At 44.5% G+C, this 24,270-nt stretch overlaps 1 protein-coding gene across 1 annotated transcript in view; it reads right to left on the bottom strand.

Annotated features, from left to right (window-relative positions):
• Positions 1-24,270, bottom strand: part of plch2a (phospholipase C, eta 2a) — a 158,153-nt gene that overhangs the window by 119,290 nt on the left and 14,593 nt on the right. Inside the window, exons 3-4 of the mRNA XM_078557950.1 lie at positions 16,217-16,460; positions 12,974-13,103 (exon numbers count right to left, since the gene is read on the bottom strand). Coding sequence (XP_078414076.1) covers positions 12,974-13,103; positions 16,217-16,460 — 374 coding nt within the window. The remainder of the gene's footprint in view (positions 1-12,973; positions 13,104-16,216; positions 16,461-24,270) is intronic.

Raw genomic sequence — 24,270 nt, 5'->3', positions numbered from 1 at the left:
CTATAGCCCAGTCAGCCTAACACCTGTCATCAGGAAAATGCTAGAGTCCATTATTAAGGAGGCAGTTCAAAAGAGATTCACTAGGCTGATTCCTGGGATGAAGGCGTTGACTTATCAAGGACGGCGAAACAGGTTAGGCCCTTATTCATTAGAGTTTAGAAGAGTGAGGGGTGATCTTATTGAAATGATGTTTCCACTAGTGGGGGAATCTCAAACTAGGGGACATAGTTACAGAATAAGGAGACACTCACTTAAAACTGAAATGCAAAGAAATTTCTTCTCTCAGAGGATAGTGAATGTTTGGAATTCTCTACTTCAGAGAGTTGTGGAGGCTAGATCACTAAAAGTATTTAAAGAGGAGGTAGATAGATTTTTTTAAATATCGGGAGTTGAGGGCTATGAGGAGCTGGCACAAAAGAGGAGTTGGGGCGGATAAGCCATGATCTTATTGAATGGAGGGGTAGGTTTGAGGGGCCAAATGGCCTACTCCTGCTCCTATTTCTTATGTTCTTATATTATGTACTGTAGTGGAAGTTCCCGTGTCCACTTCCATTCTAACAGGCTTGCCATTTACTTTCACTGTGACAAATATTGGTTCTGTCTTTCCAACTTTCAGATTAGACAACGAATAATTGGCTGAATTTGTTGTTTCAGGCTCTTCTAACCTGTAGATTCAATTGGGCTTCTTCTTTTGCTCACAAGCCTGCTCGAATCTTTCCTTACATTACCTCATTATATGTCCATTTCTGTGACAATAGTAGTATTTGATTTTTTTAACTTGGTTTTTCTGTTCAGTCGTGTTTTATCCTCATCGCCAGTTTGTTGTAGGGTGGCCGAGTTGTACTATTAATGATAGAGTTGATCTGCAAACACTTCTTGGGTGAAAACATTAAGTTTATTTACAATATACTCAGCAGCAACTACCCATGTGCTTTCAACTCCAACTCTATCTCTACACTGCCTGCTGAGGTAACCCGCACTACTCTCCTATTGGTTTCTATAGATCATGTGATCTTCCTTAACAGTAGTATCCTTAAAGGTACATGGCACACTAAATAAAACCATAATTACTACAATCTAATAACTACTCCAAACGGCATCCCTCCATCTAAGACTCGTCACATCATGTCCTACTCATGCTCATTCTGTCCCAGGACTATAGAACTCCTCACCTGCTCAGCCCCCTTCTGTCTACGTTTTCTCTCTGTGGAATCTCACTGTGTCCATATTGCTGCCACTTTTGCCTACATAATAACTGTCAATGCATTTTAAACGCAACATATTGGATGTGAAGCTGTTTGGGACTTTCTGAAGGTGTGATGAGGCATCAAGCCTTTTGTCACCCTTCTCTTAGTGTCTCCTTCTTTGGTTCCATGTCCATTTGTTCCAGTTCCTCAGACCAGTGAAGAGACCAAAACCAGCCATAGACAGTACAAAAGAGTAAATGAATGGTTTTAATGGAGCAAATCAGGAGAATCTGTTTCCAGTGACAGAAAGGTCGCAAAAAAAAAGAGTGAAATGGGGAGAATTATTTTTACACAGCGAGTTATTATGATCTGAGATGCACTGCCCGAAACAGCAGGTGGAAGGAGATTCAATAGTAACTCTCAAAAGGGAATCGGATCAATATTTGAATATTTTTCAGGGCTATCGGAATGGGCAGGGGAGTGGGACTAATTGAAAGGCTCTTTCAAAGAGCCGCACCATGGGCTGAATGGCCGCCTTCTGCACTGTATCATTCTACAATTCTAAAAAGAAAGGTGAAAGGAAGAAAAGAGCAAGAGGAAAGAGAGAAAGAAATGCAAAGAGAAAGGACTTACATTTATGACAAATCTTAACATGTTGCTCAGAATTCTCTCAAGGTGCGTCACATTGAATGAATCACTTTTGAATTATTTTTATGTCGGCAAAATACAGCCTTCAATTTGAACACAGCAAGATCCCATAAACTACAAATGAAATTAATGAGTAGTTAATCTGGCCTTGGTAGCGGTGGTTGAGAGAGGGATTTTGACCAGTGAGAGAAATCACTACTCCTTGTTGCATAATTTAATGCTGTGGGATCTTTAATATTCACTTAATCAAGCAAAAAGGCCTCAGATTAATGTCTCGTCTGAAGGATGCACCTCCGACCGCGCAGCACTCTCTTAGTACCATGCCGCAGTGTCAGCCTAGATTGTGTGCGATGTCTCCAAGGGAGGCTTGACCCACCATCTTCTGATGGAGATCTGAGTGCTACCCACTTCACAAATAAAAACGTAATTAAGCCTAATTCCTTTGAATGGTCATTACGAAAGGAGCTCCCTCCGGATAAGAAGCAAAGTTTTTTTTTAAAAATCATGTAAACAAGTTGGATGAGGCACTATGCAAAGAGACAGATGCCATCTGGGATGAACCTTTAAAATGGGATAATAAGTACTCGATTGGATCCATCTGTAGGTCATGTACCGTGCTGTTAGTTCTGATAAAGACGGGTACAAAGAGCAGGACTATTTTTGAGTAGGCAGTATTTTGTGGCTGAATTAACTGTGATCCAATTCCCTTGGAGCAGTGCTGCCCATAAACATCAAACAGCCCCAGTTCTGTCTGGTGTTTCTTCAGTATTCCAACTGTTTACCTTTGGATCCATCTGACATTTAATATACTTGTACAATTCCCCCTGGACCCATTTCCCTTCCATGCCTGTTAGACAAGACATCCAGCTGCAATCTTTATTTCACTCGGGGATATTTCAAGTGATAAAGCTGGGGTTTTCTACACCGGGAGTGTGTCGCTCATTGGAATGTATAACAGTTTTATCAAGTTATCTCACGTAAAGGCTGCTATTGCAATTTTCTGTTTTAAGCTCATCAGCTTCAATGTGCTAACTTGACTGAATATCTCGTCTCACTAACTTGAATCCTGTCCTTTCGGTTTTACTGTTCATTCTGTTTAGTTTTGTACTTCATTGCAGGTTTATTTTCTTCCTTTTTTTCTTTTCAACCTTTGCTTCCGGCCCAATATATTGTGTGATGGACTCTCCACAATCTGTAACTGGAGGTTACTATCAGTGTCTGATGTAGTGTCTGGTCTGTGCTTGATATTAGGAATTCTGTTTGGGATCTGGATTTGGTTTAACAGTCCCCGAACTCAAGATGGTGTAAAGCAAGGCTTCTGAAGTATCCCCACCCTCCCATGTTATAAAAATTCCACAAATATCACCTAGACTTCACCTGCCCAGAGCACAGGCATTTTTCTCTGTATAAATTATAATTATTGTTTTTGTTTTACTTAATGTGAAACTTGTTGCTGAGCAACAATTCTATCAAGACCCTGGACGGATCTTTGACAAGCACACACATATCATGCACAATGTTCATCCTGACTCAGTCCTCTGCTTTCATTGATGCTGTCCCTGGCAATCCAGCTTCGTGTAATTAGGTTGTACTAAATGGGACCAACACTGTCAGTGCTGCAGAAGTAGTGTTTTATTCAGTTACACTACAGCCAACCTGATCTTACTTTGTGTGATATCCGCACACTCTCCGGCAGGGGACATTGGATGGCAATCAGGAGTGGGAATCCTGGCTAAATTTATTTTATGCTTCCAAAGATGTTAGAAGCACCCATATATTTGATTCAGGATAGTTCACTGAGCACAGCCCAGGTTTCTAACTAGTATCACATTGGGGTGGTGCATTTACCCACTGGAGGTCTAAATACTCAATATGTTCAGTTAGTTAAGGCAGCCTTCCATCTTGTAAGACAATGATTTATGCTGTGGTGTTCAACTCTGTGTTAAGCGTCGCCTGGTGTGGTTCAGTAGCTGCACTCGGGCATGGTAATCTCTGACATATTTGTTGCAGAGGAAGACGGTGAGCTGAGAAGGTGCAGAATTCGCTGGCCTCTGTTTTCTCTGAGCCCGCATCTCAGTCAGCTAAGCTATTTGACTCTGCTTGCCTCTTCCACTACCTTCCAAACAGTCAGGCTCCAGAGGAAATAGTCCTCAGCGATTGTCTCCCAGTTGTCAGTGTCAATGTCCACCATCTTCATATCTCGGGTGTCTTTGTAGTGGAGGTATGGACCCAAGAGGTTGTGACCCAGTGTCCAGTTCACCGTACTTCACCAGGTCTTTGTGTATATAGCCATCATTCATCTAATGAACGTGACCAAGCCAGCACAGGCATCATTGGATTAGCAATGAGTGTAGCTGATGGAATTGGCACACTCCAGTACCTCTGAGTTGGTGACCTTGTCCTGCCAAGAGATGCTGAGGATACGTCTGAGACAGCGAAAGTGGAAACTGTTCAGCCTTTTCTCCTGCCTAGCATAGGTTGTCCAGGTCTCACCACTGTAGAGGAGTGCGCTGAGGACACAGACTCAGTAGACTTGCAGTTTGGCGTTCTCAGTCAGATTGCTGCTGTTCCAAACTCTCTTACTCAACTTGGACATAACGACTGCAGCTTTTGTGATGCGTGTGTTGATTTCAGCATCAAATGACAGATTGCTGGTGATTCTGGAGCATAGATATGTGAAGCTATTAACAACCTCCAGCATCACATTGTCAATGCTCACTGATTGTGAAGTGGCAACATCCTGGACCATGATAAAAGCAAAATATTGCAGATGCTGGAAATCTGAAATAATAACAGAAAATGCTGGAAAAACTCAGCAAGTCCGGCAGCATCTGTGGAGAGAGAAACAGAGTTAACGTTTCGAGTCTGTAAGATCCTTCTTCTGAAGAAGTCATATGGACTCGAAACATTAACTCTGTTTCTCTCTCCACAGATGCTGCCAGACCTGCTGAGTTTATCCAGCGTTTCCTGTTTTTATCCTGGACCATGACATTTGTCTTCCCAACGCTGATGGTCAAACCAAACTCTTTACAGGCGTGGGAGAGTCTGCCCATTTGCTGTGTAGGTGTTTCTCGGTGTGGAATGCTAGTGTGGCATCATCAACGTACAGCAACTCTCTGATGAGGACTTGGCGCACCTTTGTCTTGGATCTTAGGCGAGCTAGGCTTCTGCTATGTAAGTAGACACCTTCTGTAGATGACCTGAGGACAAACAGCAGCAGCAAAGAGAAGAATATGCCAAAATGTTGGTGCCGGAAGGCAACCCTTTCTGGCCCCACGATGGGTCTCAAAGGGTTCCAGTGTTGACCTTATCCATCGTGTTGTCATGGAAAAAGGAGATCACATTGAGGAGCTTCGGTGGACAGCCAATTTTCTCCAGGGGCAGAAATTCTGAAATTTCCCCCCGTTGGAGTGGGGGGGGGCGGTTTGTGGGGGCAGGCAAGAACCCAATCGGCACCCCCGATCGGGGCCGCGCCGCCATTTTACGTAGGTGGGTCAATTAAGGGCCGCCCAGCGTGATGTGCGTCCGGAAGCGCTGAGCGCTCCCTGTGCGGGTGGGGGAGTGGTTCCCTGCACGCAGAAATCTCCCTGAGGCACAGAGGTGCCTCAGGGAGATTAGTTTAAGGTTTAAAAATTTAAATAAAGAAAAGGAAATATTTTAAGACATGTCCTCTCATGTGACAGTGTCACATGAGCTGGGACATGTTCATGAATTTTGATAAAAAGTTTTATTTAATTAATGAAACCTTCATGAAACCTCATCCCACCCACGGATGAGGTTCCATGAAAAATGCGAAGGCCGCCTGGGCTCTTCGCCTGCCCGCCAACCTTAAGGTTGGATGGGCAGCCCTGTTAATTGTTTTATGACTATTTAAATGGCCTTAATAGGCCTTTGACAGTTCAGCAGATGCCCACCCGATGTCACCACGCGTCATTTTATGCCCCCACTCACCGACCTGAAAATTCTTCCCCAGCAGTTTAAATAGACCACCTTTGCTCACATGGTCGAATGTCTTGGTGAGATCGATGAAGGCAATATATGTTCAAGGGTATTTCTCTTGCAGCTGCTATACTGAGAAGATCATGTCAATTGTATATCTTATAGTTTTGAAGCTAAACTAGAATTCAGGGTAGATGCATTCAGCCAGGATCTGCAGTCTGGCAAGGGAAACACGGGCACATTCTTTTCCCACGATGCTGAGTAGGGAGATGCCTCGATAGTGGTTGCAATTGCTGCAGTCACCCTTGTTCTTGTACAGGGTCACAATCGACATCACACCTATCCTGGGCTTTGTCCCTCCCTCCAGCAGGGATAGAGAAATTTGTGCAGATGCTGCAGCAATGCCAGGTTCCCGTGCTTGATGAGTTTAGACAGGATAGCAAGAGCACCTGGAGCTTTGTCCATGGCAAGTGAGTCAATAGCTTTGCTAAGCTCATCCACTGTGGGTTCGATATGCAGTTCTGCCATGACAGGGCTTTCTATAGTGTCTAGAGCTTCCCTGGTGACAGTGTTCTCCCTAGAGTACAACTCAAGGTAGTGTTCCACCCATCTTTCCAACTGTTTATTACAGTCGGTGATGACCTCCCCTGCCTTTGTTTTCAATGGAACTGTTTTCTTTGCTGATGGATCCATTGCCTTTTTGATCCTTTCATATATTCCCCTAACATTCCTACTGTCAAAGGACATCTGGATATTCTGGCAAAGTAGTAGCCAGTAGTCACTGGCACCCCACCTAGCGATCTGTTGGACTTTACTTTGAGCAGCTCTTAGTGCATTCAAGGTCTTCTCACTCAGATCTCTCTTGTGATTATTGAGAGCAGACAACTTGATTTCATCGACAGGTTCTGCAACAGTGATGTTAGTCTCAAACCAGTCAGCTTCTATGTGACTGGTTACTAGAAGAACACACTTAAGATAATCAGTCGAACTCATTTACGCTTGCTAGAAGTGACATACATTCATACGCAGGGACCCGTTCTCTGCAAACAAAAGGAACCTGTTCAAGCCTTGTGCCTTTTTTGAATTACCCAGGTGCTAGGGGAGCCTATAGTTCCCCATTGCTTTCTTGATGGCAATGCTCAGCCAATCAGCATCCTTTTCTCCTGTAGTATCCTCCACCTTCAGGTAAGATGCCCCAACAGGGCGTTGCTGACCATGGATTTCCATTGGGTTGCTCCATGATTGTGCTTAGCAAAGTACTGCAGTGGTTTGCCATTGTCTTCTGCAGTATGGCTGACCAGGAAACTCTCCTACTCTTACTGCCTGCCATCAGGCATATTGGAAGGAATTACAGTCTAATAATCAACCTGGTATGCCGCATAATGAATGCACCTTCTGTGGGAGTTGAATGCAGAGCTTCTGGCCCAGAGGTAGGTACACTACCACTGCACCACAAGACCTGTTCCTGTAGTATAAATTGTTTGAAATTTGACATTCTTTCACTTGTCCTGATGCATACAAGGCAAAATGTTTTCTGCAACCTGTCTCTCCTTTCAGCAATATAACTGGATGGATCACCAAGCATTACTTTGGTTAAGCTGTCACAACACATCAAAAATAATGTCTAGCGCACAAACACACACACAATCATCTATGAAAGCATACTAATTTATCCTGATTTCTATAGATTCTCCATCAAGTCAGGAGTTCCAATTGTTTGTACCAGTAGTTAATGTCCTGAATTTATCCCCCACATATATTTTCTATGTAGATGACCATTTAATGGACAGGCCTCGATACAAATACAAATTCAGCAAAAGCTGCTGCTGTTAATTTCTCAGCCAGCAGTGAAAGAGAAAATTCAAAGAGGGAAGAACAAGTGATTGGATTGAAAAAACATATATTTAACAGGGGAAATAAGAACAAAAACCAATTGAGGCAATGTTGGGATACTTAAAACATTTAAAACAGCCAGCAGTGATAAAACAATGGAACTTGTTGAACACAATGATTGTGTAAATGTGTGTAAATGGTCAGAAGTGTGCTGAATGAATGAAGGAAGTAGCAAAAATGACATGTTTCCCCCATAAAGAAAATGACTGATAGAAACAGACACATGTTAAAGGCAAGCATTAGAGCAGATACTAATCTCTTTTTAAAAGCAGAGATGAATGAGCTTTGGTAAACTTACAGGAAACAGTAAATGCAAGTTGGGGGCTAGGGGAAAGGTTTGTGCTTCAATGTTGAAAACAATTGGAACAACTTTGCTGAGGATGTTCTGGTGATTGGAAAACGATCACAGAGAAATCTAACGGTTTGTTGAGTTTTTAAAAAGGACATTTCCTGTAGCCAGGGCGAGATAAAGTCACAGTGTACAACTGATTCTGGGTTTGTAGATAGGTCTTTCCAATTACAAATGAGGATCTATATCATGTCATTACTTTTTAAACCTTCTTGCGGACCCCCAGTTGGTGTAAAGAACCATCAATAGTGCATAGGAAAAGCTCAGGAGCATAAGAAAAAGAGCCCAAAACCAGTAGGAAAATAGATATCTAACATGTTATCTGGGGAAGTGGGTCTTTGGATTTTGAACCTCTACAGTAGATGAGATGTGTCGGTGTCAAGTGGCAATTACAAAATAAAAGATAAATTGACTGCCCCGAGCAGGCTGCTGCTCTCAAAGGGAAACCGGGATTGGACACTCTAGCATTAATATTCCAGCCTGTGCTCCTGTCAAGTCTGGCATAGATTACATATGCAATATGGCAGGGAAACAGGCCATTCAGCTCAACGAGTCCATGCTGGTGTTTATTCTCCACTCGAGTCTCCTCCCATCTTTTCTCATCTAAATCTACCATTGTAACCATCTATTCCCTTCTCCCTCGTATGCTTGTCTTGTTTCCCCTTAAATGCATCCATACTATCTGCTGCAACCACTCCCTATGGTAGCAAGTTCCACATTCTTACCATTCTTCGGGTGAAGAAGTTTCTTCTGAATTCCCTATCGGATTCCTTAGTGACTATCTTATATTGGTGGCCTCTCATTTAAGCTCTTCCCCACAAGAGGAAACAATTTCTTTGTGTCCACTCTATCAAAACCTAGGATTGCCAACACTCCTGGGTTGTCCTGGCATCTCCAGGAATTAAAAGATTAATCTCTAGGTCAATGCTCTGAGTAGCCTAGGAGGAAAAATCATATTGAGTTTTTCATTGATTATAAAAGTAATTTGGGGATGGGGATAAAAGGCTGCTTGACTTACAATTAAAAATTATCCAATCGGATAATGGTGAGTCTGTTTGCTTTCTGATCACTGAAGGATGGACATGTAGACGACCAATGGCAGGAGTGCGGAGGCGGGGTGGATGGAAGCAGCAGGTCATGTGACAACATCTCCAAGAACATCATGTCCGGGCAGAGTTGGCAACTCTACTCCCTGCTGGGATCTTTGAACTGGTGAACTTGCTGCCAAATGTTTTGCCCGGCAGTGTCCATTCAGCCCGGGCCCGGAATTGCAAGCCTAGCCCAGCTCAACCTCAATCAATCATAACTGTGTCAAACATTGGCAGAAACTAAGGACAGATAAAGATTGAGCTGTGGCTTACAATCACCTGCTGTCTGCCAGCGCTGTTGAGTGATGAGCTTTGTCAATTATTAGCTAGGTTACAGGGTCAGAGATTGGATCACTGAGGTCTGCAGTGCTCACTGGTATACCTTTAGCTCCCATTAGCTGAGCAAAAACAAGGGATAAAGGATGAAGTAGATGGAAGGTGAAACATGGTGAAATAAAACCAGGCATTTACAGATTTACTTGACTCTTCAGGGACAGGGGAGAGGAATTAGCCCAAACCCAGGTTTTTAAAATCTGTAACTCCACACACAACAATTGTATTTCACATGGAAACTGATGTGAAACATGCAATAACAAGGATTAACGCTCTTCTAATAGACCATACGACACTTCTGATTATGTGCTAAGCTCAACCATCTGGGCTGGGTGAAGACATATGGCACTAGCTATTAAATACAGTCGTTACTTAATGGTGTGTGCAATTCTGTAAAGACTGAAGAAATGAGACATTATTATAAGGGGCCTCAAGCAAAACCTTTACACAACTTGGCAAGTGCCTGCTATCTCTTATAAGATCATTACCGCTTTCATGTTGCTAGGGGGAATACAATGCTTTAGAGCCCAGTGATGCTGAGAGAAGGGGGCACATACCCACTGTTCATCAGTTTGACTTGATCTACAGAAGCAATTCTGATGCTGCTCACTTCCCTCTGCCCTTGCCCCCTAACCTGGGAAAGTGCCAAACACACTAGGCTGCGCACTTAAAAGAATATCTGGGTTAAAGACAAATAACATGGCAAATGTTCAACAATCTTCAGTTTGGTAGGACATCATTCATGAAGTCACCTTCAACCAAACCACCAACCCCCAGTCAGTAAGCAGCAGAAACCCATTGTAGAGGATTGAGGCATCTCCAGTCAGCATTAACCTGCTTCAATCTCTCCCGTTCACTTTGAGCAGTGGTTTAAATAACCACATGTCACATCTGGCTGATTTCTTTTCAGCAAATTGCACAGACCCAACTCAATGAGAATTTTACCGTAATCAGGGATTAACAGGAAGAAAAAAATGAAGAAATGATTGTGAGCTCAACAAATTATTTGGATGCTACGGTGCCCTGGGGCCCATACAGATCTTTAAGTCCCAGGTTTGATCTGTGGTCTGTGCTGCAAATGGCTGCCTCATAATACGGTCGACTAAATTATGACTGCCATTGTCCACATTTCTTCCTCCCCGCCCCTCCACCCACCATTTCTTTCCTTTCTCTTCCCCAAACACACAGGAACCTCACGCACCAGTGTCTGATCTTTCAGCTGAGGCAAAATCAAGTGCTCTTCAATTGGCCTCAGGACCCATGGGCTAGAGGGTCAGGGGGGAAAATATAGTCAAGGCTTCCCCTCTTGATTGTTACCCAGTTACCCTGGCTGGGAATGCACAGGGATGGTGAGGATAGTGTCAGAGCAGAGCCAAACACACACATGCAGGATGAATGCCCACTCAGCCAACACTAGTGAGATATTGTCAGAGTTCTCAAGATAAGAGGGGAGGAAATTGGAAGGTGGTAGAGGAAGAAAGATTGCGAAAAAGACAAGAAACACATTGAAAAGCATTCACCATTTCTACAATGGAATGGCAAGGGCAGTAAGTGCTTGCTGTTTTCAATGACCAACTTTTCAAACTTTATTCTATATTTCTACAACCGTTCCCTTCTGCACAATTTCAGGAATCCCTAATAGAAAATTTCAACTATCATTAGGAAGGCCTTCTGTCGGGGTGGGGGTGGGGGCAGGGGTGGGATTCAGTCTGCCAGCTCTGTTCCACCAATTAGATCATGGCTGATCTGTATCCTAACTCCATTTACCCGCCTTGGTTTCATATCCCATAATACCCTTCCCCAAAAATCTCTCAGTTTTGAAATGTTCAGTTGACACCCAGCCTCAGCTCCCTTGAGGGAGAGTTTTCCAGAATACCACTATCCTTTGTGTGAAAAAGGGATTCCCGACATCACCCCTCAATGGCCTTGCTCTAATTTTAAGGTTAAGTCCCATTATCCTGGATTCCCCCACCAGGAACAATAATTTCTCTGTATATCCACCCTATCAACTCCTTTAATCATCTTAACCACCTCAATAAGATCATCCTGCAATCTTCTATACTCGAGGGAAAACAAACCTTCCCTGTGCAACGTTGTCCTCATAATTTAACCTTTTTAGTCCTGGCATGTCGCTTGCCCACCTTGTAACTGAAGTTTATTTTTCACGTAGGAAGTTTGAACTTCCTTTCTGAGACAAATGTCTGGTGGATCCTCGATGCCTGGAACTGCCAGAAGTTATTTAAGGAGTTTAAATAATGTGGGAAGGATTTGAGACTATACTCCCAAAAGCAGCTCCGACCACATTTATAACTGAGCTAATTCTTTCTACAGCCATTGTAAATCATTCTAACCAAACCTGAAAGCTTGCGTAGGTCTTCATAAAGCCATTATGAATCATTAAACAAACTTTTTAAACAAGACATTAAAAATGGGTTTTAAATTCGCCTTTGAACACTTCTCTTTTCCCAACGCCACCTCCTAGTCATTCTGTTCTTCAAGAGACAGTTCACTTCGATCTTTGTAAGTGAGCTGTAATAAGCGCAGATCAGCTCACATCATTCCTGGTTAGTTGGCAGTGAATGATATCATTATCATTTGAATTGATCCAGCCAAGCAGCATTCATTATCCAATATGCGTCTTCATCCAATGCATTGTGGCTTGATTTTGATAGGTGACGCACACTCTTTGGAAGCAGTTTATTGAAGATGAGTGCTCAATATTTCAAATTAGTATATCTGCCAATACCTGTCAATTCAAGCCATTGCACACCAGTGCTAATGTACCCATTATTCCACATTAATCAGCGTGGTGTTGTTATTGTATTGGTGTGAGTGAGGGCGCAATAAGACTATAGAACTTGAACCAAAAAGCAGCTAGCTATAATACTGCAAAATATTATTCTGCACTCTGATGATGAACTGCACACACACTTCCAGTGGTCTGCATAAATCTGGATTGCATAAGAGATGAGTTGGCACTGTTCTGGCTGATAGCTGTACACGCAAGAAGTTCAGGCAACAGCAAGAACAATTTGCATTTATGTAGCACCTTTAATGTAGTAAAACCTCCCAAGGCACTTCACAGGAGCTCTTATCAGACAAAAATTGACCCTGACCCACATAGGGAGCTATAGGGACAGCTGAGCAAAGGTGAATGTAAAAGATCCCATGGACACTATTGGAAGGACAGGGGAGTTCTTCCGGGTGTCCTGGCCAATTTTTATCCCTCAACCAACACCACTAAAACAGGTTATCTGGTCATTATCACATTACTGTTTGTGGGAGCTTACTGTGTCTAATTTGGCTGCAGCAACTCCTACATTACAACAGTGACTACACTTCCAAATAATTTCAGTGGCTGTAAAGGTTTTTTGGACATCCTAAAGATGTGAATGGCACTACAGAAAAGCAAATTCTTTCTTCCCTGTGTCCTTCTCCGTAGGGAGGATACATTGGAGGATGGAGTGGGCCAGCGTGCACTCACTGTCGGCTAAGATTTAGAAAATATGAATCGACATGCCAGAGAATCCTCTTACCTTGAACATCTGTTTAACTTTCTGACGTGGCAGATTAACATTGAGTTTATGCATCAGCTGCAGGACCTCGCCAACACTCAGGCAGCCATCCCCATTCTTATCTGCCTCCGCAAATGTCTGCTTTAGCCATGTGAATAACAGTTAAGGACAATACAGGAAACTGGACCTCATCTTCCTTTGACCAATTTTAGGGATCAGGGAGTATTCACGACTGGAGTGGGATAGACTGTGGGATTGGATACATTGTACAGGAAGCTGTGGGCTTGATGGGCTTGAGTGGCATCTCCTTATCCCATGTTTTCTTGTGCACTCACGGGCACCCCAATATTCAGCAGGGATCAAAAAACTTTTTAAAAAAAACAATTTGAATCTGACAGACCCAGGCATCAAACTGGGACGCTGAAGGATTGTTCTGGGAATAAGTTAAGGAAATAAAGATACAATGAGAAGATGTTGAAGGATTTGAGGAGAGGGATTGAGGAATGGGTGAGAATGGATTGTGGGATGTGGGGAAAAAGGGATTGGAGAATATGGTGAGAAGGAACTGAAGGGTGCAATGAGCTGGATTGAAGGATATGATAAAAAGAATTCAGTGATACAGTGATAAGTGATTGAGGGAGAGACTGGGAAGAGATTGGAATATAGTAAGGAGAAATTGAGGGATACAGTGGGAATGGACTAAGGATTTGAGGGATAGGGTGAGAGATTGAGCAATACAATGGGCAGTGAAAAGGTGGGTATGTGACCCATAAAACATCTGGGCTTCATGCGCCTGATGGACTTTCCTCGATTCTAAAAATTCTTATAAGCTTTCCTTAAAATACAGGCAATGGAATTCACCAGAATGCAGCCTCTCTCTGATGCACCAAACTCTCAGTGGCATTCAGCTCTGCCTCTGTTACACTCTTTCATCTGAGATGGACCCAAAAACACTGGTCCTGCTCTGAATTGCTCTTTATCAAATGATATTAAGAGGAAGAGTCCAGCAGCTGCATCTCATTAGCAGGTTATCGGAGCTTCAATTTGTTTTGTTTTGCCCACTCCGCTGTGGATATCCATTAACAAGCAGGAAGCACTCTCACCTTTAGTCAGCATTAAGAGTGTGTTGTGATGAGATGGGCTCTGTTGGGTTGTTTGTTTTTATCTTCCTGCCTTATGGTCATTAATAGTAATGAGTGTGACATTAGCATCAGGTAACACAAAGCTGCCAAGAAATGATGAAGTACGATGGCTGCTCTGGGTGAGGAGGGAAGCCTCCGCTGTATAAATGGGCAAAACAAAACCAAGATTGTCGCAGGAAATGTGACACTGCAGGAGTCCCCAATATCAAACACAAACGGCTCAGAGTCTGGGGTTCACCCTCAAGTCACAAAAAAGAGCTGGCACAAAACAGCGTCAATCAGACCGTTTAGAGATGAGAGGGAACTCTTGAAAAGCTAAGGGCTGCCAACCCTCCAGGATTGTCTGGAGTCTCCAGGAATTAAAGATTCATTTCCAAATCACTGACTGTGAGCAAAAAACCCAGGAGGAAAATTATTGGGGTGTAAAATAAATTATGTGTTCTTTTTTCACTGGCCATGACAGATAACCAGTGGCGGGAGCCCTGGGAGGGGGAGGGGGAGGGTGTGGGGTGGGGGGGGCTTGTTGGGAGGCTGAGTGAATGGGGATCATGTGATGAAAGCTCCAGGGATAAGCCCATAACCCAATCCAAATGACCATCCTGCAAGGGGAGTAGGACTACTGGGGAACTCCTTTCAAAGAGCAAGCACGAGTATGATGGGCAAAATGGCAACCTCTTGCGCTGTATCATAATACCACTATCAGGGTTACTCTAGAGCTGAGGGGATAGCTTTTCCTGGCCAGCACTGGAGGGTTAAAACTTGGAGCAATGATTTTCCAACCATTCATTTTAATCTGCGATAAGGATTCCCACTCTCCAAGCTCCAGTACCTAGAGAGGAAATCCTGTAATCCTGTCCCCCAAAAGCCTGACCTACAAGCTGCTCCCTAACTCATGAACTCAGGGGGCCCCTCGTTCAATTTGAACCTCTATTTTATGCCCCGCTGCCTTGCCCTGTTTGATTTTTATTGGTCGAAGGCTTGGAAATGCATGTTCTCAGCATTGGTGCCTCACTACTGAGTAGATGCTGAGCAAGAACACCAAACCACTTTGTATGCACAGCATGTATTAAATGTAAATTAATGGGAATGTGGATTTAACTGTACTGCACCTGCACAGCCCATAGAGTTTGGAGACTATACTTTAGAAGTTTAATTATTCAGAGCTGTTAAACATGCCCTCTCATCATTTCCTTCCCAAAGTAGTAGCCTAAATGTGACTGGTGGCCTGACCAGGGTAGCCTAGTTGGAGGCACGATCACCTAAGTAACAGCATCCCCAAACTCTGAACCACCCGACCAGAAGTTCTGGGATTGGCTTTAGAAGCTTTGTAGGGTTGCCAATCCTCAAGGTCCTGGTGACTCCGGGAATTAAAGATCAAAAAGGAAAAGCTGTTCCCATTAGTTGATGGTACAAGAAGTAGGGGACACAGATTTAAGGTTTTGGGCAAGAGGTGCAAGGGGGGAATGTGAGGAAGAACATGTTTATGCAGCAAGTGGTAATGACCTGGAACTCGGTATCTATGAGGGTGCTGGAAATGGTGACGCTCAATGATTTCAAAAAGGAAATTGGGTGGGTACTTGAGGGAAATAAACTTTCAGGGCTAAGGGGATAGTGCAGGGAAATGGGACTGTTAAATTGCTCAATAGAGAGCTGGCATAGACATAGGCTTGATGGGCTGAATGGCCTCCATATATGTCATTATGACTATAATCTCCAGGTCGCTATTATGAGCAACCAAGAGAAAAATCATAGGATCATAAGAAAAATGTGTTTTTATTCAAACACCTTCAGCTATTAGTTATAAAAATATTGGAAACGGGAAAAGAACCCTCTGACTGATAATTAAGAGTCATCCAATCAGGGTAACAGTGGGGCATGGGAAGGAGACAAAACCCAAGGACAGGTGACCAATGGGAGGAGTTTGGAGGTGGGGAGGTGGAAAGGTGGGGGAAGTCATGTGATGAAACCTCCTTGAATTCATCCAGAGGTGGCAACCTTTGGCCCCGCCCACTGCCTCATCAAAAGGCAAGAACGCTTTCTCAAACAGGTTTTGTTGTGTACTAAAAAGAAAGTAGAAACTGTAACTATGTGGAAGACTGTCAGCCAATGTCGGAAAGGATATTGGTCACGTGTCCTCTGCCGTTTTGACAGGCTGTCTTCATCACTGATCCCTGCCATTAAGTATTTGAGGCCTGTAATCCACGTTCGGGCCTCTTCACCATTGGATGAAACCAGGTCGAGAGATTCCATGTGATCCCCGTAATAAATACTGAAGCAGCAGTTTGGGTCAAAGCTCCCATCCGGGTAACGCTGGAAGATCTCCGACTGCTTTCCCTCACACACTTCTCGAATAGCATCTATTGAAACTGGACACAGAAAGAATACCATGACATTTTAAAAATGGAAGACAAAATAGCCATAAGATCAGCATATTCTAATCAGAAAGGGCTTGCAGTTATAATGCATTATTCCTGACCTCTGGACACCCCAAAGCACTTCACAGTCAACGGACATACTTTTGAATTGTCATAATGTAGGGAAATACATAAGCCAATTTGCACACAGCAAGCCCCCACAATGTGATAATGGTCTTGTGGTCTGTTTTATTGATGTTGGTTGAGGGCTAAATAGTGGCCCCCAACACCAAGAAACTGAAGGGATGACTGCCAATGACGAGCGATGTCAATCTGGGATGCATAGGAGCCTAGACTTGGAGGGTGGCAAGACTAGAGGAGGTCACAGAGATAGTGAGCGGATGAGACTGTGGAGAGATTTGAACAGTCTGTTACATACTGAGCCACAGCTGCTCCCATTTCCACCTTCCTTGTCATTCATTTCAAATGTTAAACAGCTATCTATAAGCAGTTCTTATTGCCATGGTAACTGGATGGCACAGGGGTTAGAACACTGGCCTATCAAACCTGGCTTTAAATCCAGCACAGACTGTCTTTATGCAGTTCTGTGATAAAATCGCACCTGATTTCGCACCGACCCATATCTCACTCAGAAATGGACTTGGGGGAATGTGAGGAGTTGGCAGGGTAAAGCTACTTTTCTGGGACTCTACTTAAAGGGCAGGAGAGAAGAACTTTACCCTGCACCTGCCTCACTTGAAGGTCCTTGTAGGGAATGTATTTAGTTTCCTGACACTAATGTCCCAGCATTGGTGAGCAGGAACAGGCCTAAAACAGCAGGATTATAGATGGAATATTGGCATGTTTTCCAGTAGGCTGGAGTTCTGTTGACCACATGGACAACTCTTGACCTAGGCCAAGGTAATTTGCATTTTTTAGCCAGGGCCAGCCCAGGTTCATTGGGTGGCCCTCTCGCCTCTGAGTCACAAGGTTGTTGGTTCAAGTCCCACTCCAGAGATTTGAGCATAAACTTCAGGCTGACTCTCCCAGTGCAGTACTGAGTGAAGTGTTGCTCTGTTGAATGTGTTGTCTTTCGGGTGAGGCATTAAAAGGAGGCCCTGGTTTCTCTCTCGGGGACAATAAAGGATTCTATGACCACTATTTGGGAGAGGAACAAGGGAGCTCTCCCCAGTCTCCTGACCAATGTTTATTCCTCACACAAAAACAGGTTATCTGGCCATTATCACATTGCATTGTATGAGAGCTTGCAATGCTCAAGCTGCCTGCTGCAAAGCACTTTGGGACAGGCCAAGGTTGTGAAACCTGCTACAGAATTGTAAGTTTTTCTTTCCCTTGGCCACTGCCTTGAGATTTCTCCAGTGGTGGAGGACAGGCTTGGAATCGGATTGGGGGAGGCTTCTGAATCTTGGCACAATATGATTTTTTGCTTATTGCTAGCGGAAGAGATGGAATCATTTTCTTCAGAAAGTGTCACAGCCCTTGCGATCGAGCCCATGGGCTTCCTGGCCCATTCCCTTTTAATCCCTGCATTCTGCACCCCAGCCCACACCCCCCTCTCCCCTCTCCACCATGGCAACACTGGACCTGAGGGGGCAATCGATCATCATTGTTAAGATGCAAACAATGGGAAAGATACCTGTCGTCTGCCCACAACTCTAATGCTCCTGGTCATCGTATAGAGTACAGAAGGAGGCTATGTGGCCCATAGTGCATGTGCTGGCTCCTTGAAAGAGCTGACCACTTAGCTCCACTTCCCCATCCTGCTCATTCCCCTTAGCCCTGCAAATGTTTCCTTTTCAACAAAATGCCCAAATTCCCTTTTGAAAGTTCCGACTGAATTTGGGAGCGATCACTCTCAGTGGCCAGACAAGGAGATGAGGAATTGTTCGCTCAAGAGGTTTCAGTCACATTCCCAACTTCAAACCTTCCAATGTCCTTCTGCCCTAGTGACACACTGCTTCTTTCGCAATGGCCCATCCTGAGTATTTAGCAATAGGTTCATTTAGGTGCCTTGACAACCAATGATGTTCCAAGGAAATAATTCCAGTATTAATTATTGGTAATTTCTTTGCTATTACATTGTATAATTCTCTTTCTGTATATCGTCAACATGTTGTAAATAATGGTTACTGAATACAGACTTATTACACCCAACCACACTGCATCTTGGTGAGTTGTAGTATAATTACATGCTAATACATTTGTAATTATGCCATTATTCAAGAAGTGTGAAGTACAGTATTGTCCTATGTAGTTCCCATTACCAGTCTATTCCCAGTTTTAAAACGAATGACACCACATTCAGAGATCGAGAGCCAATTAACAGAGCCACCTTGGAGAGCTGTCAACTGAGCTTGTTAGAGCTTAATTGGTGTGAGGCTGATGATGCAGTCCTGCCGATGTGATGTCATGACCAAATCAACTCTGTTGGAGTGGAGGAGAGGGGGAGGGAAAGGGAAAGAATGAGGGAGGGATGAAGGGGAGAGAGAGGAGAAGGAGGGGGAGGGGAAGGGATGAGAAAAGTGTATTTAGAGAAGGGAACAAGAAGGGGAGAGGCAGCAGAGAAAAATGAGGAGGGGAGAGGTGGAAGGGAAGGGGTCAGAGAGATGTAAAGTGATGGCAGAGAAGAGGGAAGTGGGGGAGAATTGAGAGGGGTAGGAAAAGGGGCGGGGGGAATAACCACAGCCTGTTATAAGAGGGGAGAAGGATAGTGGAGATTGATGGTGGAGGATGAAGGATATTGAAGAAGGAACAATGCAAAGGAACTGAAAGAAGAATGGAAAGGAAGAGTGAGGGAGAAGAGTGGGAGGAGAGAGGAAAGATAGTGAATATTAAAAGAGAGACAGATGGAAAGGGATGAAGAGGAAACAGGCAGAAGAAAGGGTTCACAGAAACAGTAAAACACATAGGGCAGAATTTTGCTGTTGGCGAGCAGGGGGCGGGGCCCACTCGCCGACACGTAAAATAACGCCGGATGACATTGGGGGGAACTCCTGACATCACCCAGCCCCATTTAAATTTTCAGGAAGGTGGGGGCGCAGCCAAATCAGCTGTGGGCCTGCCGACTTGTCAATGGCCAATTGACGGGATCATTGAAACAATTAAAGGACCTGCCCGTCCAACCTTAAGGTTGGTGGACAGGCCAGGAGCCCCGGCGGGGAATAGAAAAAACATGAAACCTCATCCACCGGCGGGATGAGGTTTCATGCAGGGTTTTTTAAAAACATTTTAATAAAGTTATTCTGTAAATTCTGAACATGTCCCATCTCATGTGACAATGTCACATGAGGGGGACATGTTAAGGATTTTATTTTCTATTTTTAACGTTTTTAAAACTGTCAGCGATCTCCCTGAGGCAGCACTTAGCCTCAGGGAGATGTGCGCATGCGCGAAAGAGCGCAATCTCATTTTTGGCGAATCCCCTCCGGTCCGTACAGGAAGTGCACAGCGCTTCCCGCCGGATGTCACGCTGGGCGGGCCTTAATTGGCCCGCCCACTTAAAATGGCGGTGGGTCCTGCTTCTCCGGCAGGGATCAGCTCTCCGCCCGCCAGAGATTGGGTCGGGGCCGCCCGCCCGACAGGCAGAAAATTCTGCCGGTGATCTGATCAGGGAACACAACAAATCACAGAAAGGAAATTCCAAAACTGAAATGCTATACTCTTTAACTGGACAATGGTTAAAAAAACTGAACATCAGCACTGTGTGCGGTGCCAAGGAAATCTAATCATACCCTTGATGATTAATGGAGCCGATCTTCAGTCAAAACAACAAAAGAGAAAGACTTGCATTTCTATATCACCTTTCATAACCTCAGGACATACCAAAGCACTTCGCAGCCAATGAGGTACTTTTGAAGTATGGGGCCAAATCTTCGGGTCGGAGAGCAGAGTCTGCCCCCTGCGTGTTAAACGATGCGCGGTGACGCTTGGCGTGCATCCTGACATCACCGCGCGTCATTCAGATCTTCAGTTCGGCGGGTGTGCAGCAGAGTCGGTTGTGCGTCCGCCAAGCTGTCAAAGGCCTGTTAAGGCCATTTAAAAACTAATTAAAATAATTAACTGAGCTGCCCGTCCAACCTTAAGGTCGATGGGCAGGCGAAGAGCCCAGGCGGCCTCCACGGGCAGGATGAGGTTTCATGAAGGTTTTTAACGTTTAATATAAATTTTTAATAAAATTCATTGACGTGTACCAGCTCATGTGACATGTCTTAAAATTTTTTTTTCTTTATTAAAATTTTAGAAAATCTCACTAATCTCCGTGGGGCAGCTCTGTGCCTCAGGGAGATTTCTGTACACTTCTGCGCGCCTGTACGAAAGAGCGCAGGCCCCAACTCAGCCTACTCCCCCACCCCGCCCGCACAGGGATTGCTCAGCGCTTCCGGGCGCGCATCATGCTGGGTGGGCCTTAATTGTCCCGCCCACGTAAAATGGCGGCGATCGGCTGTGCCCCCGCCCGCGTCCGCTCCCACCCAACTCCCCCCGACGGGGAGAAAATTCTCCCCATGGTCACTGTTGTAATGCAGGAAATGTGCCAGCCAAATTTACACAGCAAGCTCCCAAAACAGCAATCTGATAATAACCAGGTGATCTGTTTTAGTGATGTTGATTGAGGGATAAATATCGCTCGGGACACCGGGGAGAACTCCTCTGTTCTTCTTTGAAATAGCGTGTGATCTGTTAACCCCCATCTGAAAGAGCAGATGGGGCCTCAGTTTAACCTCTCATTGGAAAGACCATGCAGCACTCTCTCAGTACTACACTGGAGCTCGACTTGAACACACAACTTCCTGACTCAAGAGGCAAGAGCACTACCCACAAAGCCACAGTAGGTCATGCTTTGAGTCAGAAGTTCCTTAAACTCCTTGCTTGGGCTGACAGGGAATGCTGCCATCCATAGAGGGAGACATCAAACTGAAGCTTCATCTGCCTGGTTCAGGTGGCTGTCAAAGATCCCATGATGTTATCATGAGAAGAATTCTCCCAGTGCCCTGGCCAATCCATCTCCGAACCAACACTGGCAAAAACACTTTTATCTCATTGGAGTTCTGAAGAAAAGGTCCTTGACCTGAAACATTGGGCAGGATTTTACGCTGACCAGACAGGCACGTGCCCGACCTGATCTGACGTGAAATCGTGCGAGAGGACATCGGGTGAGCGTCCTGATGTCTTCCTGCGCTCCCGCGATATTTCAGTTGGCGGGCCTGCCGATGATTAAGAGGGAAATTAAGCCCATTAACAGCGCAATTGTCTGCAATTCTTCGCTGCCTGTCCAATTTTACAGTTGGCAAATGGACAAATCGGCCAAGGCGGCCTTTACGTTTCTCATCAAACCTCATCCACGGACGCGATGAGGTTTCCGTGACAAAGTAAAATATAAATAAATTTCTGCGGACGGCATTTTCAGCCGCTATATTTCCAGGTGATTTGTTATGATGTAAGGACACTTTCTTTCAGCTCCCGAAACCTTTACTTTTGATTTTTCAGGTCTTCAGCTCCCTGAAGCAGCTCCCGGCCTTCCGGGAGCTTTCTCTCAGCGCTGACCCGCACCCGCATTGATGTTAGCGCCTGCCCTCCTCCCAAACCCCACTCCCACCCTGGCATCGCTGAGCTTCTCGGCGCTCGCTTCACGCTAGCTGGCTGTAACTTTGCCAGCCGGTGTGAAATTACGGTTGGGGGCTGATTCCGGTTGGCGGTCCGTTCCCCGGCCAATCCCGGGCCCGCCGATCTAAAAATTCAGGCCATTCACTCTCTCTCTCTCCCCACAGATCTCGCCCTGCTCCGGGGACCAGGGTTCAAATCCCACCACGGCAGATGGTGAAATTTGAATTCAATAAATCTCTGGAATTAAAAGTCGAATGACGACCATGAAACAGTTGCCGATTGTTGTAAAAACCCATCTGGTTCACTAATGTCCTTTAGGGAAGGAAATCTGCCATCCTTACCTGGTCTGGCCCACCTGTGAGCCCAGACCCACAGCAATGTGGTTGACTCTTAAAATGCCCTCTGAACAAGGGCAATTAGGGATGGGCAATAAATGCTGGCCTAGCCAGTGATGCCCACATCCCATGAATTAATAAAAAAAAACAAAGATGCTGCCAGACCTGCTGAGTATTTCTGACATTTTTTGTTTTTTATTTCAGACTTGCAGACTTTTGTTTTTATTTATTACATTAACCTAATCTCAGTGCTGTCTGTGGGACCCTCTCGTATGCTACTTTTAACCAAAAAGCAACAGGCAGTGCAGTTCAAAGTGAATATCGTCAGCGTATCCTCTGGTGGGCATGGAAAGGTCACAGGTGGTTCTCAAGATGGCACACCGGGTTTGAGAAAACTGACAAAGGAACATTCCCATTTCTATTCAACACTTCTAACTGGACAATTGAATTTTTATTTTGGACTTTGGAATTATGCAGATGCCTGTTAACCCATTCTGTCAGAGGGTTAGATTGCCTTACCCTAATGCTAGACTAGGCTGCTGCGTATTATGGGAACATAGTACAGAGTTAAATGACTTATTGAAGGGGACAGGCCCATAATGATCACAACCAGAGCAAAGTCTCTCACTTCAGCCAAATTGTCCTTCATTTGCAGAGACTACACAACTCTTCATACTCTATAATAAAGGCAAAATACTGCGGACGCTGGAAATCTGAAACAAAAACAAAAAATGCTGGAAAAACTCAGCAGGTCTGACAGCATCTGTGGAGAGAAAGACAGAGTTAACGTTTCGAGTCTGCATGACTTCTTCAGGGTTAAAGGGCAGTAGAAATGTGGTGAAATATATACTTATTAAGGGGGGGTGGGACAGGTGAAGCTGGATAGAAAGCCAGTGATAGGTGGAGGCAAAGGAGAGATTGGGAAAGATGTCATGAACAAAAGGTCAAAGGGTTGTTATTAGTGGTGGTTCTGGCTAAAGGACGTGCTAATGGTGACATTAAGTGTGGAAAGCAGAATGTGATAATGGCAGGACCAGGGTAAGCATTCTGGAAAGTGACAGATGGGATGGGGTGGGGGGAGGGGACGGTGGTGGGAAAAAGATCAAAAAGGCTAAAAGCTGGGGATAAAACAATGAATAAAAATGGAAATAAATTTTAAAAATAAAAATGAATAAGAAAAAGTGGAGATTTCAAAAAGAGGATGGGGATGGAGGAGAGAGTTCATGGTCTGAAGTTGTTGAACTCAATGTTAAGTCCGGAAGGCTGTAAAGTGCCTAATCAGAAGCTGTCACCATTAGCACCTCCTTTAGCCAGTGCCACCACTATTAACAACCCTTTGACCTTTTGTTCATGACATCCTACGCAATCTCTCCTTTGCCTCCACCTATCACTGGCCCTCTATCCAGCTTCACCTGTCCCACCCCCCTCTTAAACAGTATATGTTTCACCACATTTCTACTGCCCTTTAACTCTAAAGAAGAGTCATACGGACTCAAATGTTAACTCTGTTTCTCTCTCCACAGATGCTGTCAGACCTGCTGAGCTTTTCCAGCATTTTTTGTTTTTGTCTTCATACTCTATTGCCGCTTATAATTGTCTCTTGAAATATTCTAATCCATTGCAGCAAGGTGTAATGAAGTTTCTAGCTCCCACGCTGCAGGAGAACTCTCTCGTCCACATCTCATTGTAAGAAGTATTTGGATGTGCACTTGCGATGCCATGGCATACAAGGCTATGGGCCTAGTGCTGGAAAATGGGATTAGAATAGTTAGGTACTTGTTTGACCGGCGAAGACTCGATGGGCTGAAGGGCCTTTTTCTGTGCTGTAGACCTCTATGACTCTATGACATTTCCTTGCTGAGTTT

This window comes from Cetorhinus maximus, chromosome 15, assembly GCF_964194155.1.
Source record: "Cetorhinus maximus chromosome 15, sCetMax3.hap1.1, whole genome shotgun sequence".
Taxonomy (NCBI): Eukaryota; Metazoa; Chordata; class Chondrichthyes; order Lamniformes; family Cetorhinidae; genus Cetorhinus; species Cetorhinus maximus.
Note: the sequence above shows the minus strand (reverse complement) of the source record. Positions and strands in the feature narration are given on the sequence as shown.